The sequence below is a fragment of the Anticarsia gemmatalis genome, chromosome 18 (assembly GCF_050436995.1).
Source record: "Anticarsia gemmatalis isolate Benzon Research Colony breed Stoneville strain chromosome 18, ilAntGemm2 primary, whole genome shotgun sequence".
NCBI lineage: Eukaryota > Metazoa > Arthropoda > Insecta > Lepidoptera > Erebidae > Anticarsia > Anticarsia gemmatalis.
In genome coordinates this window covers 9,658,417-9,675,244 of record NC_134762.1, presented here as the reverse complement: position 1 = coordinate 9,675,244, position 16,828 = coordinate 9,658,417, and the positions used below count along the sequence as shown (strand labels likewise).

General features: G+C 35.3%; 1 protein-coding gene across 1 annotated transcript; it reads right to left on the bottom strand.

The window, feature by feature from the left end:
- Window positions 1-581: 581 nt before the first annotated feature.
- On the bottom strand, window positions 582-16,519 carry Rab30 (RAS oncogene family member Rab30). The gene is made up of 4 exons (XM_076125854.1): window positions 16,083-16,519; window positions 15,132-15,315; window positions 13,839-13,990; window positions 582-4,901 (listed from the first exon to the last, which is right to left on the bottom strand). Exons 1-4 carry the CDS (start codon window positions 16,251-16,253, stop codon window positions 4,800-4,802), a joined length of 609 nt encoding a protein of 202 aa, XP_075981969.1. The 5' UTR covers window positions 16,254-16,519; the 3' UTR covers window positions 582-4,799.
- Between the last annotated feature and the right edge of the window lie 309 nt (window positions 16,520-16,828).

The window sequence follows — 16,828 nt, the reverse complement described above, 5'->3', positions numbered from 1 at the left end:
TCTATTAACGTTCCATTACACGTAAAGAGATATTTAGAAGAAATCCAATTACCTGTTCTTTTTAATTCTACTCTTTTCAGTATTAATTGATATAAGTATATTGATAACGTTTTAATAATTCGCCAGTTGTATACACAACCGGTTTAATAACACTTATAAAATTGACAGTAACTTATCGAGCTGTTTAAATATAAATAATAATAGAATATCAATCTTTTGTACATCATTAATATCAAGAGAGTGATAGACATGCGAGAAAATACACAGACTTGTGGCTCGACGAACTTCTTCAGCTGTGTGCACGGTTGTGTCACCTTAAAGTACGTATGTTACGAGTTTAGAGACCTGTCTTGTCTGTCTTTTTCTGGATATTACTTTTATAAGGATACTTTTAATTCCTAGATGGCGTTGGACTACAAATATAACCATAATTTATAATTATTTTTGGTTCTATTGTATCGAGCTTATTAGCAAGATCTCCTCATGTTAGGCGAATGCTCAGGTTACCTACCTAACTGCGGGTATGGAAATTAACTAAGATACTAGGAATAGTTCTGAACAATATAAATAAAACAAACAAATTATATCCAAAGTGATCATTTATTATAATCCGAGTATTACAATAATTCAATTTCTTTGGTGAGGATTAATTTCAATATAATAATCAATGTAAAATGGGAACAATTATTCAATTAGATATTTCAGATCCAATAATGGTGCAACCAGCCACATACCAACATTGAAACTGTACTGTAACGTTCAACATTATAAAAAGCATGAAAAATACATTTATAATAACACCTATTAAAATATTAACTGCTTGGTGGGTATTTGTGGAATTGCAGGCTCTATGAGCCTTGACTCACTAGGACGCCATGGCGGCGTCGCTGGCTACGTATCCAAGCAGTTAATATTGAAATGTATGTCACCTAACTTACGTGGCGACTCTGTGGCAACGTGACATTTCAATATTAACTGCTTGTATTCGTAGCCAGCGACGCCGCCATGGCGTCCTTGTGAGGGAAGGCTCTAAATGTGTAGTCTTACATCAACTTAGCACCCTTTGCTTCTAGTTTTAATAACTAATGTTCGAATAGTGACTGAATTTCGCCTTAAATTTAGTAGCACGTGTCGTTAAGTATGTGTAGGTAGGAATAATACCTCTCATTGTACTATTGTTGGCCACAAATACCCACAAAGTAGATTTAAATAATACCAGCAACGTCAACTTGGCAAGTGTGGCCGACCAAAATAAACTTTATTGCACAAAATTACGAACAACATGAAATATTTAACTATATAAAAACAATTCACATCAAGTGCAATACACAGTTAGTGTGATGTTCATTAAAATAATAATATAACATATAAATATCCAAAATAGGCACCTTATGACGTAAAACGTAATAAATATGATTTAACTATAAATATGTTAAAATTAACAATTTACTAAAACACTATCATGTAGCTAAAACAGTCGCAAAATTATAATACACTTGGTAAATGGTAAAAATAAAACCATTCATCGAAAAATACTTCACAATTCTTATAGAACATTTCGTTTCATGCAGTAAACTTAATACTTCATACTTATCTATTTACTCACTAAAGTTTAACATCGTGTAACGAGTTACGAATAATTAGTCGATTGCTATTAATCGGTAGGTAATCGATTACTAGCATTCGACAGTTTACACGACGATGCCAAACCACAGTACTTATAATAGAGGGCTGCTAGAATTTGGTAAATGATAACTAAACCTTGTACACTATACATGAACAATAGCAATATCACCCATAAAATAAACTTGTCTCGCATTATCTTCATAATGGTGGAATACGGGCACGCATAGCACGTGTGCGTATTTTCCCGACATGTTTGTACAATCATCACCATAATTTAGACAATCACACAAGGCCTTAATATTTATAAGTTTAAACCTTCGTCGTGAATTACGTACTCTATCTATTGGTGAAAACTGTATGCAAATCCGATCACTAGATTTTATGTTTGTCGTAAACAGACAGACGCGGCGGGACACTCTGTTTTATCCTTTGTAGTTAGTTATCATTGGGAGTTAGTATATTGCTATTGAAAAGTATCGTGTTTCACAACTCTTTTACCAAATTCTACCAGTAACAGTATCACTTATTATTTATAATGAGGAATGTATAACTGTATTATTCAACAATTAATTTCAACACTCTCCCTTGTTCCGCATACAATCGATACAGAGTGAAACTGAAGTATATGAAAAGCATTACTATTTTCTACCATTGAATTACCTTTACTTCTTCTATTAACTGGGTTAGCAAAAGTACGAGAATCGCGAGTTTCGGCTATCTTTGTCAACCAAACTTTATCTAATTGATGTGTTTCTACGCGTTGTTTTACGCTTGTACTTTCAAAACATGATGTAAAGTAATCATAATCAAATAATTCTTATAGATTTTGAGCTGAATACAAAAAAAACTCAGTTTCAAAATGGTACTTAAATTATTTCTTTCGGTACAACAACAAATTAATGCAAAGCAACTAAGACAACAAGAGGATTTAATACTAAATTCAGACTGAAGTAACAAACTCGCAGGCCTTTTCTATCAATCTGAAAGAAATAAGACCGTGATATTGTTGAACGAGACTACTCGCTCAGTCTTGACGCAGCCAACTTCAATTGACATTTCCGTATTCGGCTGTCTTACGAAGATTAACGAAGATAGCCGAAGCCCACAATTTCTCCAACTACCTACTTCAATTCCACTCATCGCTTACTATTGTCCATTATTGAAAACAGTCTCTGTTTTATAATTCCTGTGTTCATTCGTTCAGTTCTAAATTTTTAACATTAGTGTACACTAAACTAGTCAATCGTCTACAAAATAGTATTTCAGTAAGATTAACCTACAATTCCTAGTAAACCTGAGATGCGATCTAGAAATACCCAGAATGTTTTGTGAAAATGATTCAACGGTTTAATACTTGCAATAATAAGTACAATATAAATACGGAGTACATAACATCACGCCTGTTATAACCGAGAGTGTAGTCAGAGTTGTAATTAAAAGAATACTGAAAAAATCCAATTAGTTTTGTAAAAAGCGTAATGTCAAATCATTTTCACAAAATATTTGGGTGTATGTATACTAAATTTTACAATAATAACAAAACTTGCAAACAGCAAAATTGTATAACTTTATTGCATTGTGACAATGTGCTGACTTTTATTTTAATGATTTTTCGACAGTGAAGATTAGTACATATTTAAACACTCATAGCGTAAACAGCACCTAAAACAGCAACCATTATTAAACTAAAATCTCTGTAAATAATACAAGCATATTATGTACTTTTATCATGAAACCAAAAGATCATAGAAAACAGAGAGATCATGTGTAGTATTGTGTAGCCTTTCCCAACTTATTGGAACCCTATTTTCATTTATAAGCAAACATCAAAAGACTCCTTACTACTACTGCCCTTAGAAACAAAACAATTGTATTGAAAACCTTGGCACCGATTTTAAGAATGAGAAGTTCTGAGCAGTACAATGAAATAAAAAAAATAAATTGAAATCACTGCATCCCTTCGGGAGTTATGATGCCACAGACAGACAGACACGTCAAACTTATAAACACCCCTCTTTTGCGTCGACGGTTAAATATTTTTTAAATTTAAATGTCAGGAAATAAAAATGCAGTATTTATTTGATTTAAATGTAAATAAACACGGAAACAAAACCGACATCTGTATTTTATAGACTGTTTGACAAACAATTGATTTATCAAACGCGAGACAGTAATGAGTCCATAATAATGTCTACGTGAAAACGCCGCGCATTCAACAGTAATTAACAACACGCACACACGCGATATTCTTTCAACCGATTTTTAGAACAATACGATAATCGCCTAAAATACTTCCGATGTGCATCACTAATAACTAATTCGTATCCAATTTACTTGAAAGTCGCAGTTTTTATTGATAAATGAGAGACGAGAATTACTTCTAAATATGTACTAGAATTGTTTTAAATATAAATTGTACTTTTTGGGACAAATTATTTAAAATTTGCATCATTTCCATTGCATTTTAACCACAATATTTAAAACCGAGTATATTTTACAAATAATTAGCGTAATAATTTAAAAGAAATATACTATTCTTCACTGTCTATTTACAAAATACAATATAAATATGTATGTATGTACATTGAAACGAGTAAACCTATGTTTGGTCTCATTTACCACTAAATACGATTTGATATTTGATATGCAATATAATGGTACCGATACACTACATCTACGAATTGACATGAACGATGAATGATAAAGTCAACACATTGTCACAATGGTACAGCACTTAAAGCGACCGGAATGACCTCCGTACTACGAAATACACTGTTCAATAATGATGCGATGTCCTTGGGTAAAAGCAAAATATACAAATAAATCCATATCAGTCGTTCGTTGGCAAGAATATAACATAATATACAAATAATATTTCAATGTTTCGTTGTCATACATTTTTTATAAACACTGGGTAGAATAAATAAAAAAAACTTAAAAACAATTGCACTTAAAATTGCCACTAAATCGCAATCGATTCCATAACCTCTCTACAACTCGTCTAAACCTTAAAATCGACTAATTCAACATTCCCATTAAATTTAAAAAAAAGTTCCCGAGAACACCGCAACACATGCTCATTGCGTAGTATTATTTTTTCATTGTATCTGTATAAATAATACTAAGCGATGTGCTAACTAAATAATAATATCATTGAGATAAATTCGTTTAGTTTACGAACGTAGACAACAGGAGCTGTCGCCAACTGACGTCGTCTTACCGTTGATCGGTCCTAAGCTGCCGTCGTACTTCGGCAACTCCTTGCATTTAGCTTGCTGGAATAATAAAACAGACAAATTATAAACATATTATATCTGCCTAGCCTTATTTCCAACTATGTTGGAGTCGGCTTCTAATCTTAATGGATGCAGTTTAAAACCAGTATTTTAAACTAATTAGACACATATTAATCATTTAAATATTTCATTTGTCGTATGGTTAGTGGTCAACCTAGTGTCAAAGTTGTTCGAGCCGCCCGAAGGCCTTTGACATGGCTTAACGACTGTTATCTTATTGATAACAACCGGGACCGACTTTTTACGTGCCTACCGAAGCACGGAGACGCTCAGTTCAAATACCACTATGCGGCCACCCATCTATGGAATGTCCGCGCCAAGGTTGCTTAACCCACTGATCGTTTACCGACCGGTGAGTGCAACTAGCCACGAGCGCCTCAATCATTTAAATAAACAAACAATTAGGAATCGGAATTACACACGATCGTCGAATAAAAGCCCCACTTAAATCATTATTTTATTCTGTGTGTTGTTAGGGCTCTTTCAATTTAGCCGTATCGTGTCGGACCGCAGCAGTGCCGAAACGGTGCGTTTGTCGTACGGTGCACGGACGGTCATTTGTTTTCATACAAATCGCACGGTGCGGCAACAGTGCGGTGTCGGTACCGAGAACGCACGACGACAGGACGGTAACGTCGCAAGCTCCACGTGTTCATTTCGCTGTTGAATAGTGCGGTGACTAAACGTGACAGCTATTTTCATTGAATTTTCATGTTTATTATTTGCTTAAAATGGATGATATAGACGTGGAAGAATTTATAAATGAAATTGAATTATTGAGTAATTCGTAGAAACATTCTCTTGACATTCTTAAGTAATTAAAAAATTTGCTTGGGTCTTGTTTTAACCTAGGATAAAGAATATGGAAATCACCAAAATTACATGTTAATGAAAACATCGGTAGTGTTCTTTTACGGGCGCGGCGTTTTTTCAACAGGAGCACTAACAGTAATGTTTCTTCGTCAGAGTCCATGGCTACACTGCTGTCACATGAATTTAAAACAACACTAACATACAAACGCACGGCAGTCAGATACGCTTTCAATTTAGGCGTTTGGTGTCGGACGGCTAACGTACCGCAGCGGTACGGCAGCGGGCTATAACCAGCGGCACGGTTAACGTGCGGCAGCCGTACGACACGAAACGTCTAAATTGAAAGAGCCCTTATAGCGGCAACAGAAATACATATTTCGTGAACATTTCAACTGTCTTACAATCACAATTGATATGATACAGCCTGGTAAAAAGATAGACGGACAGTGGAATCTTAGTAATAAGGTTCAGGTTTTCCTTTTTCGTACGGAACCTTAAAAATCTGTAGTTACCAGCTTCTATCAGCGATTCGTGCTTGTATCTTCCATTATTTTGTTAATTAAAGATATAAACTAGGACGGTTTTTTAGTAGTTAGTGCTAAAATAAAGAAATATCCTTGCAGACTTTCGCGTTTATAATACTAATAGGATAAAAATAGATACACACGCAAGGTGCCGTTTTTTAAACCTATGCAAAAATACACTAAAAGTACAACTGCATTGCGTTTTCCGCTCACTAGAGCTGCGTGTTTAAACAACTTTATATTCCAAGGCCCTTTATTCAGTCTTCATTACCTAATTGATTAAAGGCTAATTTTCGTGATTGAAAACGTTCAAATTATCTAGATCTATCGTCGGTCTCGTTCCTAAAGCAAAAATGATAAAGACGTTTGTAAACCATTATATTCATTCCAGTATGTGCAATTCTTCTTTATACTGGCTGTACAATATGTCCCGGTCCACCGGAGAGGTGTACCCGTGAAGACTGACTTCAGAATAAGGAAAGGCCTACACCTTTATTTTTTTTATTCTGAAGACGTTGTTTAATTCCAATGTTCGATAACTATCATGTGTTTTAATCGAATTTTGGTTTAGTACTTCCATGAAATATACCTAATAAGATAAAGTATGTAAGCTCAGAGTGTATTCATTTAAAAAAAAATTAAATCGTGGCAACAATTTTCGTGCGAAGTACAGTTGTACAGTTTTCCGAATCACAAGAACTGCATTTAACCAGCGCAGGGAAAACCCGGCAACCAACCGCTGAAGTGCAACATCTATACTAATTTAATAAAGCTGAAGAGTATGTTTGTTTGTTTTTTTGAACGCGCTAATCTCAGGAACTACTGGTCCGATTTGAAAAATTCTTTAATTGTTAGATAGACCATTTATCGAGGAAGGCTATAGGCTATATATCATTACGCTACGACCAATAGGAGCAGAGTAGCAATAAATTTTGACCCATTCTCTCTTATGTGACGCAAGCGAAGTTGCGCGGGTCAGCTAGTAATAATATAACGCTGACATTACAATGACTAAAATCACGAAAATTTACCCCTTGACATTTCAAATTCGTATTCTATCCAAACAAATACCCAGCTTGTTTATTTTCACGGTAAATCATTGATTATGCCGCGTTAAAGTGTAATTAATTGCATGGTTGTACCAAGGACGGGAGACCGTAGCGAATGCATGAGAAATTGCAAATTGTACCCACGGAAGAAATAAGTTTCGAATGATTCATTTGCTTGAAGAATAGGTAAATAATATAAACGTGTTAATTCCCATATCTTATCTTAGTAATTAGAGTAATTGGTGTTATAATGAATGCGAAGGTTAGAGACGTTTCATGGAAGCGTTACCCAATCAATCTGAGATTGAATAATTTGAATTTATTCGGCATACAGCTGGGTTTCGTTATGTTTTTCCGTAAAAAAGACTGGATAATAAAAGAATTTATAGGATTCGAATGACATTTTGATCTAATTTCGGTAGAAGTCAGATTCGATTTTAAATTCTTTGTATGAATAATTAGTTTTCATTTTATTTTATCGTATGCTTAGTAGTCAACCCAATGTCAAAGTTGTTCAAGCCTCCCTAAAAGACCTTTGACATGGCTTAATGAATGTCGTCTTAAACGAAAACTACCCGGACTGACTTTAAAGTGCCCTACGACGCACGGAAACGTCCAGTTCAAATCTATACTAATCTATACTAATATAATAAAGCTGAAGAGTTTGTTTGTTTGTTTGAACGCGCTAATCTCAGGGACTACTGGTCCGATTTGAAAAATTCTTTCAGGGTTAGATAGCCCATTTATCGAGGAAGGCTATAGGCTATATATCATCACGCTTCGACCAATAGGAGCAGAGTACCAGTGAAAAATGTTACAAAAACGGGGAAAATTATGATTCTCTTATGTGACGCAAGCGAAGTTGCGCGGGTCAGCTAGTTATCACTATGCAGTCAGCCATCTTTGTATGGACCGCGCCAAGAGTTGCTTTACCGATTTACAATTGTATAGCGACCGATGAGTGCGTTTCGCTTTTAAAAATCAGATAAGTAATATCATTAAATAATTTCCCATAATTTATTAGCAATGATAAAATTAAAACCAGTTAGAAGTTGAAACAAGGTAACAGTCCTATTTGTATTCAAAACAATAGGTGTTTGGTATGAATCATCTTTTTTTACCTGGCATTGTAACATGAGGAAAAATAAAGATATACGATAAAGGTATTTTTTTCCTGTATTCTATAGCACAATGTATCTATTTGTACATACAGTATAACAAAATCCTATATGAAAAACAAGTTTTATCACAATAACAGATAGATTATTGAACTAACCAATGGATAGATGGCAGTATTGAATATTGGCTCCTAGATCGTACTAATATTATAAATGCGAGAGTTTTTTTGTTACTAATATAACTAGACAGTATTAAATATTGGCTCCTAAATCCAACTAATATTATAAATGCGAACGTTTATTTGTTCCTCTTCCTTGCAATAACTATTGAACGAATTTTGAAAACACACACTTTTACCTTGAGAAATATAAGCACGCAAACGAAGCCGCGTGCAAAAACGAGTCAAAATAATAAAGTTGTTAGGTACCTAGAGTATTACTGCCTCGAAAATATCGTTGAAAATAAAAACTTACGACCGTCATATACCTGACTTGTACGAGAACGAGAACTGTTACGACGTAATAATATCTCGTAATGCTACGTAGGTATAGTGTCTCCCAAATGTTTGACATAATCGTATATGAGTTTTTATACCAAGATAATTGCAAGCACTATCTCGAAAATATGAACAACTCTCTCTACATATGCACCATAATATTAAATTGCATTATAGTCCATTGAAATGTTACAATTTGAGGGCCGAATATTGCATTTCTTAGAGGACGCAATTTTATTTTTGGAACGTGTAGGAGGGGTCAATTGAAGCTTAACTTGAAGTTTGTGGGGTCGCCACTCTTGTCCCCCGGCCGCCATCTTGGAAAAGAGGGTAGAAACACTTTTTTAGCTATATCTCGGCTATGCTTTTACAATAAAATTGTAAAAGCATAATTTGTAGCAAATTATTTTGCCTACAAATGTGTCTCATAACTTTTTGTCCTAAATTAACAATTAAAGAAGTTATAAGCAAAATAGTGAATTTTATTTTACAAAAAATTTCTTTCCAAATCCGGTCTATTTCGGAGCGCTGTTACTGAGTTTCTAATTAATAAAATTAAAAAAATATATAAGACAAAATTTTCCACGACTAATACTCTACAAGATTGGTCTGAGTATTTTTTTTTAAATTTATTCATATCAGCTTAGCCTTTTTTCGAAACTATGTTGGAGTCGGCTTCCAGTCTCACCAGATGCAGCTGAATACCAGTGTTTTACATTAAGCGACTGCCTATCTGACCTCCACAACCCATTTACCTGGGATATAAAACGATACCCCTGGTTAAGACTGGTTGTCAGACTTTCAAGCTTCTGAGTACTGTTAACGACTGTCAAATATCTTCGAAAAAGACAGCCGGGACCCACAATTTAACCTGCCTTCCGAAACAGGGAGGAACTCGATATGTGTAAGATGGTCACCCATCCACAAAACAACCTCGGCAAGCGTGGCTTAACCTCAGAGATCCATCCGCGCGGCTGTCGCTAAAAAAATTAAAAGAGCAATAAAGAAAATAATTCTAAAAAAATTGCACTTTTTGGCTTATAACTTCTATAATTGTTAATTTAGGGCAAAAAGTTGTTAAATATATTTGTAGACAAAATAATTTGCTACAAATTATGCTTTTACAATTTTATTGTAAGACGCATAGTTTCCGAGATATAGCGAAAAAAATGTTTCCACCCCCTTTTTCAAGATGGCGGCCGGGGGACAAGGGTGGCGACCCCACAAACTTCAAGTTAGGCTTCTATTGACCCCCCCTACATGTTCCAAAAATAAAATTGCGTCCTCTAATAAATGTAAATCTCATGTAACATTTCAATGGACTATTAAGAGAAAACAAATAACGATTGTTTAAGAATCCACATTCAAATTAGGAAGTAACATGTCCAGGGGCCGAAACAAGTTCCATGATCGAAAATACTGATTTTACTGACCAAAAATTCAAAAATACTGACCAAATACTGACCATTTCCAAACCGTTTTTTGGGTGAATGGTGTGAAATATGAAGCTTATTTTCAGTTATTGGCCTCCACCATCCCCATAAACAACCAGCACCGCCTTTTTATTGTGTTAATGTCCAATAGACTCCAAAAAACACTTTTTTTTTTGTTAAAAAAGACAACTCCCGCACTAAGAATTGCTCTTGTGTCGCGGGGACTTTTTACAAACATACAAACAACGGACACAAAGCACAACCAGACCCGAAGCAATTATTTGTGGATCGCACAAATAATTGCTCCGTGTGGGAATCGAACCCACGACCTCCCGACGCAGTGGTATTGGCGTGGTGACCTAAACCACTGCGCCACGGAAGCAGTCAAATGGTTTATTTGTGTTTTTTGGAGTCTATTGGACAAAAAAACGCCAATAAACTCCAAAAATTCTAAAAAAACTCCATTAAACTCCAATAAACACCAAAATCTCTAATAAACTTCCCGTCTTACGAATTTTCGATGAGGTCTTACGAATTTTCGATGAGGTCTTACGAATTTTCGATGAGGTCTTACGAATTTTCGATGAGGTCTTACGAATTTTCGATGAGGTCTTACGAATTTTCGATGAGGTCTTACGAATTTTCGATCAGGTCTTACGAATTTTCGATCAGGTCTTACGAATTTCCGATCAGGTCTTACGAATTTTCGATCAGGTCTTAAGAATTTTTTACGAGTTGAGAAGTTTTTACCCATTCCAAAAAAGTGCGCAACGCCGCTAAACACGTTTTCACTCCAAAAATATTGATTTAAAACAGATGCTATTTTTGAGGTCATGTGATGCTTAAATATACAGGGTGTAAATGACAGCCTACCGAAAACGAAAAAAAATGACTTTAGACATGATTCTGATTTTTCCGATTTTTTATGCGTTTTTTTTAATTTTTTTTGGTATTATTTCGTTAATACTACATAATGCAACATGAATATGAAAAAAAATCCGTCATATTACTGTTTTCCACAAAAAACAGCAATGGATTAAAACAACGTATAAATTCGCTATCAGCTGTGCGCGGCCAACGACACCGCGCCGGCGGCGGCCGGCCGCGACGGTCGACGTCACGCCGCGTACCTACGCGCGCCACACAGACACACGATTACGCACACAGCTGTCAGCCTCACACTCACTAGTATGCAGCGTTACTTAGTATTTGTTCTATGTTAAAAATGAAAATTACATAATTATCCCGCTCTCCGATAAAAGGTAAATTCATAAGATTTAAAATGTGTGATATCTTATTATTACACGTACAAATACATACAGAACGACAAAAAATCCTATTGATATTCTTTAGCGCTATAAAAATCTCTAATAAACAATTTAACATGTATTGTCGCTTTGTTCCATTTGTTCTTGCAAATTTCTATTCGATATTTACACGCTCATTCATACTTCATACAAGCGCGGTGCGCCTCGAAAAGAAGATGGCCGTAGTGACGCGTGACGCCGCGACCGCGCGTGGATGTTACATAGATGGGATGCGACAAAATGGATGCTAAGTAATTCTCCGGGGATTATGAATTATGATAAGTTAGTTTCTCTGATAAGAATATTAATGGATATTGATTGTTATCATTGTTATGTACCTACATTTTTTATGGTTTAATTAAATAATCGTTTCGAGTTTATTTTATTTACTTTAAGCTGATTTTATGTTATAAATATCAAAGTATTTTAAACTTACATCAATAATGTTTGTAATGTTATTTGGTATTTGAATAAAACTACAATGCAACCAGTAACAACTGTGACAAGTAAAAATAGTAATGCCACATCAATATTTTATTGAATCTAATCTCTCGCTGGGATACTAACTCGTCGCTCGTCACCAAATCGGCGGCGCGCGGGCGGACGGCGCGGAGGGAGCGGGTGGCGCGGGCGAGGGGCGGCGCGAGTGAGCGGAGAGGCGCCCGCGCCGGCGGCTCTCTTTGATAGTTCGAGCAATTCGCTCGCGGAAGACGGAAGCTCTTCACCGGTGTCGTTCGTTATGTCCTATTCGTCGTGTCGTGTGTGAACTATTGTTTATTATTACTTGTTATTGTTTCGGTTTTGTGTTGTTGTTTTTATTGTTATTATTTTTGTTGTTATTGTTTTCGAAGTGCAGTTGTGTTCGTAAATAGGAAGAAATGTTGATGTGTTATGTATGGTGAAGCACGTGGAAGTGCACGGCGTGCTCTGCACCTGTACGTCCGGATCCAAAGGTACTCAAACTCTCGCCATACACCAGGTATTTGCGTGTTGATAGACATTGATAACAATATGTTTTAGCACTTTCTTATTATTGGTTACATTTTGCTATTATTGTTTGATTTCACGTAAGCCAAGTAGGTACCTACCTGCTTACAATTTTACTATGAGCTATTGTAACATACGGGCCTACTTACGATACCATAAACGATACATAAGATTGTTATCTAATGATAGGGTTGCATACTAGTGAGCGCATAGACGTGGTGGTACGCGTACGTACCTACGACGCGTCGCGACATGTCGTCGATCAGCGCGCCGCCGCCGCCAGAAGTCTCGTAGGCATGCGCGGAGATACATCGCGTTGTTCACTATACATTGAACGCTCAAAAATGACTAACTCGGGAACCAATCATTTCCGAGAAATATCGTTGGAGTAAATTTCGCGCATACAGTGTCACAAACTTACCAGTAAAGTTTTCGGTTAGCTGTCATTTACACCCTGTATATGTACGTAGATCATCCACATATACAAAGTGTCCAAACCAGCCCTCAGATATCATCACTGGACAAATCGAGAATGTAGGATTGGCCAAAAGCAGAGGAAAACCAAAAAAAGTATATTGAATTTGGAAAAATACTGACAATACTGACCAATTTTCGAAAATACTGACTTTTACTGACCAGGTCCAAAAATACTGACTTTTACTGACTTTACTGACCTGTTTCGGCCCCTGCATGTCTGTTATGTTCTTACGCATAAACTGCTGAACCGTTCTGGACAAATTGGTACTGGCAGTATATAATATCTTGGAAAAGATCTACGTTGAATGACCTGCGGCCTATATCTTTTAATCGGAATAGGGCCGCAAGCTACTGCGAGGCAATAAGTATCAAAACAAGAGATTAAGGCTCAGTTCTGAATATCTATTAGATAGTTTATCATATGGAATTTTGATAGTATGCTTTCATTTTAATTAGCAGATAGGGTCGCCAGCCGTGGTAGCAGCCCATGCGTCGGGAAGTCGTGGATTCGATACCCACGCGGAACATTGATTTCTTGATTTGTCCACAAATTATTATTTCGGGCCTGGTTGTACTTTGTGTCCGTTGTTTGTAAAAGCCTACGCGACGCAAGAGCAATTTATAATGCGGGAGTTGTCTTTTAAAAGAAGAAAAAGAAGGGAGAAGTTACTGAGGCAAAGCACAAGATGGTATTTAAATAAGATACGGTACCTCCATAAGTTCAACAGCAATCTCCATGAACAATCGTTCAACATTCTCGGCCTCTTTGGCCGATGTTTCAAGGAAGTACATGCCGTGGCGCTGTGCGAAGTCCTCGCCGATATGCCTGGGAATCTCCCGGTCTTCTCTGTCTGTCTTATTACCTGCAATTTATAATTGTAACTTTATATATATTTAATAGAACCCATTGTACATATATTTATGATGAAACGGGCCTGTCCCAACAATTCCGATTAGTTTCATAATTGAATTTTTTGCACCACAGCTTGCTAATTCGGCGCGTGTCATATGAAAATTTTAAAGTGATATTTATTAATTTCTATATGCATAAAATGCAGTCAATATGATAGTATACTAAGGTTGATAATATATGGTCGCGATGCCACTTCACTTCTACTGCGTATGCAGTCAGCAGTTTCGATTTTAGTTGTCCTTTACGTGGTTAATAATCTACGTAATTTTTGAATTTTCTAATAGCAACACAGTAATTCAATACAGAATCGAAAAAATCATCAATCAAATATCACTGAATAATATTTTTAGCTATCCTTGATCCTTATTAGGCCCCTTGTGATTGATCAGACACAGATATGGCCCCACAATTAAGGTCAAATGACTCACTAGGCCCAACAAGTGTCCGTCTTAAAGGTCATGAGACCAATTACAGCGGACAAGACAAGGCCGATAGCTTTCTCTTTCATTATAATTATTCATATCCTTTGCACTTTCATTCTTGCAGGATGTTATAATTGTATAATTGAACTACTTTCTTGAGTTGAATAATAGTCTGTATATTGCAATGTTGCATGTAAAGCACATACTAATGTATAATGTAATATATTTTCGTAACAAACTTGTTTATTTTATTTGTGTAAAAGTTTAATACTTAGTGATGTTGTAATTATTTGAGTAACATAAATGATGTTTTCAGTATATTTTATTTAAGAATAACAAAAGTACTTGGCCTCAAGGATACAGGGTGGGTGTTAATACAAAGTCTTCTCCATTATAACTATAATCTTATAATTAATGTTGTTCACAACACATTATACATGTAAGAATATCTTATATTTAATATCCCTGAGATCAAGAACACCTATAAAAAGAGAAACAATTTCTATTGACTACAACTACCGCATTTTACCTCTGCACCACCCTAAGGTAGACTGTCAGAGAATATCTAAGCATTAAAGCCTTGTTTATACATTTGTATTAAAGTCAATAAATAAATAAAAAGAAACTAAATTACAGTCATCAATGCATCATAAATATTACCTTACTCACCAACTAATATTCTAAGAACCTTGTTGTTAGCATACTCCTCGATTTCCCTCAGCCAATCCGGCAAGCAGTCAAATGTAGGTTGACAAGAAATGTCATATACCAAGATTAACGCATGTGCTGATCTGTAGTAACTTTGCGTTATAGAACGGAACCTTTCTTGACCTGCTGTATCCCATATTTGCAGCTGAAAGAGGTAATAAATGGTAAAATAATGCAGTCAATAAACGCATTCATACGAAATGGTATGCTATTTATTATGAATGTAAACACGAGATATAATGCATATAAATTTTGCTTGAAGGACATATATTAGCACATATTTATTAACGAAAGTCTGTTTTTGTAGTATTTGTCACTGATTGATAGTAGTTCCAGTTGAAAGCAATAATAATTGTGATATCTTTGATGTACTGATAAAGTGTTATGGTATTCATTAGACTTTAAAATTGATAAGGTACACATGTATATGCCAATTATGTTGTTTGAATCATAGATATGCCTTTTTTAGTACAGTAAAAAGTAAAAAAAAATTCAATTTTCATTGAGTAGTTTTAATTGGCTTTCATGATAATCATACAGGAAAAAATTGCATCTTACTATAATTCTTCATAAAAATAACTGCAAATCATTCAAGAACTTGTTTGTGGGATAGTTTTTATTGCTTAAAAATAATGATAAAATTTCATATCAATACAATGGTCATTTATTGCCTCAATTTCTCTTTTAAAACTACTATCTATAACATACTAAGCTGAAAGATTCCTCATGAAACTTACATTCGCTGAAATATTCAATGTTTCAAAAACAGATTTCTTAAATTATGTGTGTCCATAATTCAAGGTCCTAATGAGTAACAAAAACATACACAGCATATGTTTAAAATACCACTTATGAGGAGCGAAAATGACGCAATAATCCTTCCTAAAATGTATATGCGTTAAACAGACTCACCTTCACTTTCTCACCGTCCACTTCAACAGTTTTGATCATGAAGTCAACTCCTATTGTAGCACCTTGCCCAGGTGGGAAGAGACCTTGCGTAAAACGACGCACCAAACATGTTTTCCCAACCCCCGCATTACCCACTAACACTACTTTAAATAGAAACTTATAATCCTCCATATCGACCACCAAATCACATTTGTTGCGAGAAAAAAATATGAATTTCTTATTTATTAATCTTCACCTCTCACTGTTACGCTTTGGTGAATCGAACGTTGTTACATTACGATAAATCACTGATATATTATCAAAACGATTATTTTACAATCACACGAACATTATAGATTAGATAGCAAATTCAATTGTCAAATAATTCTTGCTTCCAAAACAATGAGAAAGAAAAACTCCGAGAGCGAAAATATCGACGTCGGTCGAGCAAAAAGTAACACTGGTGTTTGTAAAGCGCGTTTTGATTTAACAAACAACGCTATACGAATTGATCACAAATTAAAAAATAGTGTTTGTTTCTCAGAGACCTTGTCAGACACACAATAGCAAAAAACGTACAATAATACTACCTTTTTTTGTTATTACGAGTTGCAGTGAATATTAATGTTTTTCCAACGGTGGACTAGTATAATCCGTATAATTGAGGCTTTGTAAACTATACTGTAATGTCATCTTTCAGTCGAATAGTTTGTTTTATTAGTAGAGTCTGCAAGTTACTAAAAGTTATAATCTCTACTTCGGTTTTA

Coding starts and splice junctions, on each gene's coding strand:
- Rab30 (XM_076125854.1), bottom strand. CDS start 16,253: ATGGAGGATTATAAGTTTCTATTTAAAGTAGTGTTAGTGGGTAATGCG. Junction 15,316..16,082: donor TGGACGGTGAGAAAGTGAAG/GTGAGTCTGTTT, acceptor TACCTCTTTCAG/CTGCAAATATGGGATACAGC. Junction 4,902..13,838: donor TTGCTGTTGAACTTATGGAG/GTACCGTATCTT, acceptor TTATTATTCCAG/CAAGCTAAATGCAAGGAGTT.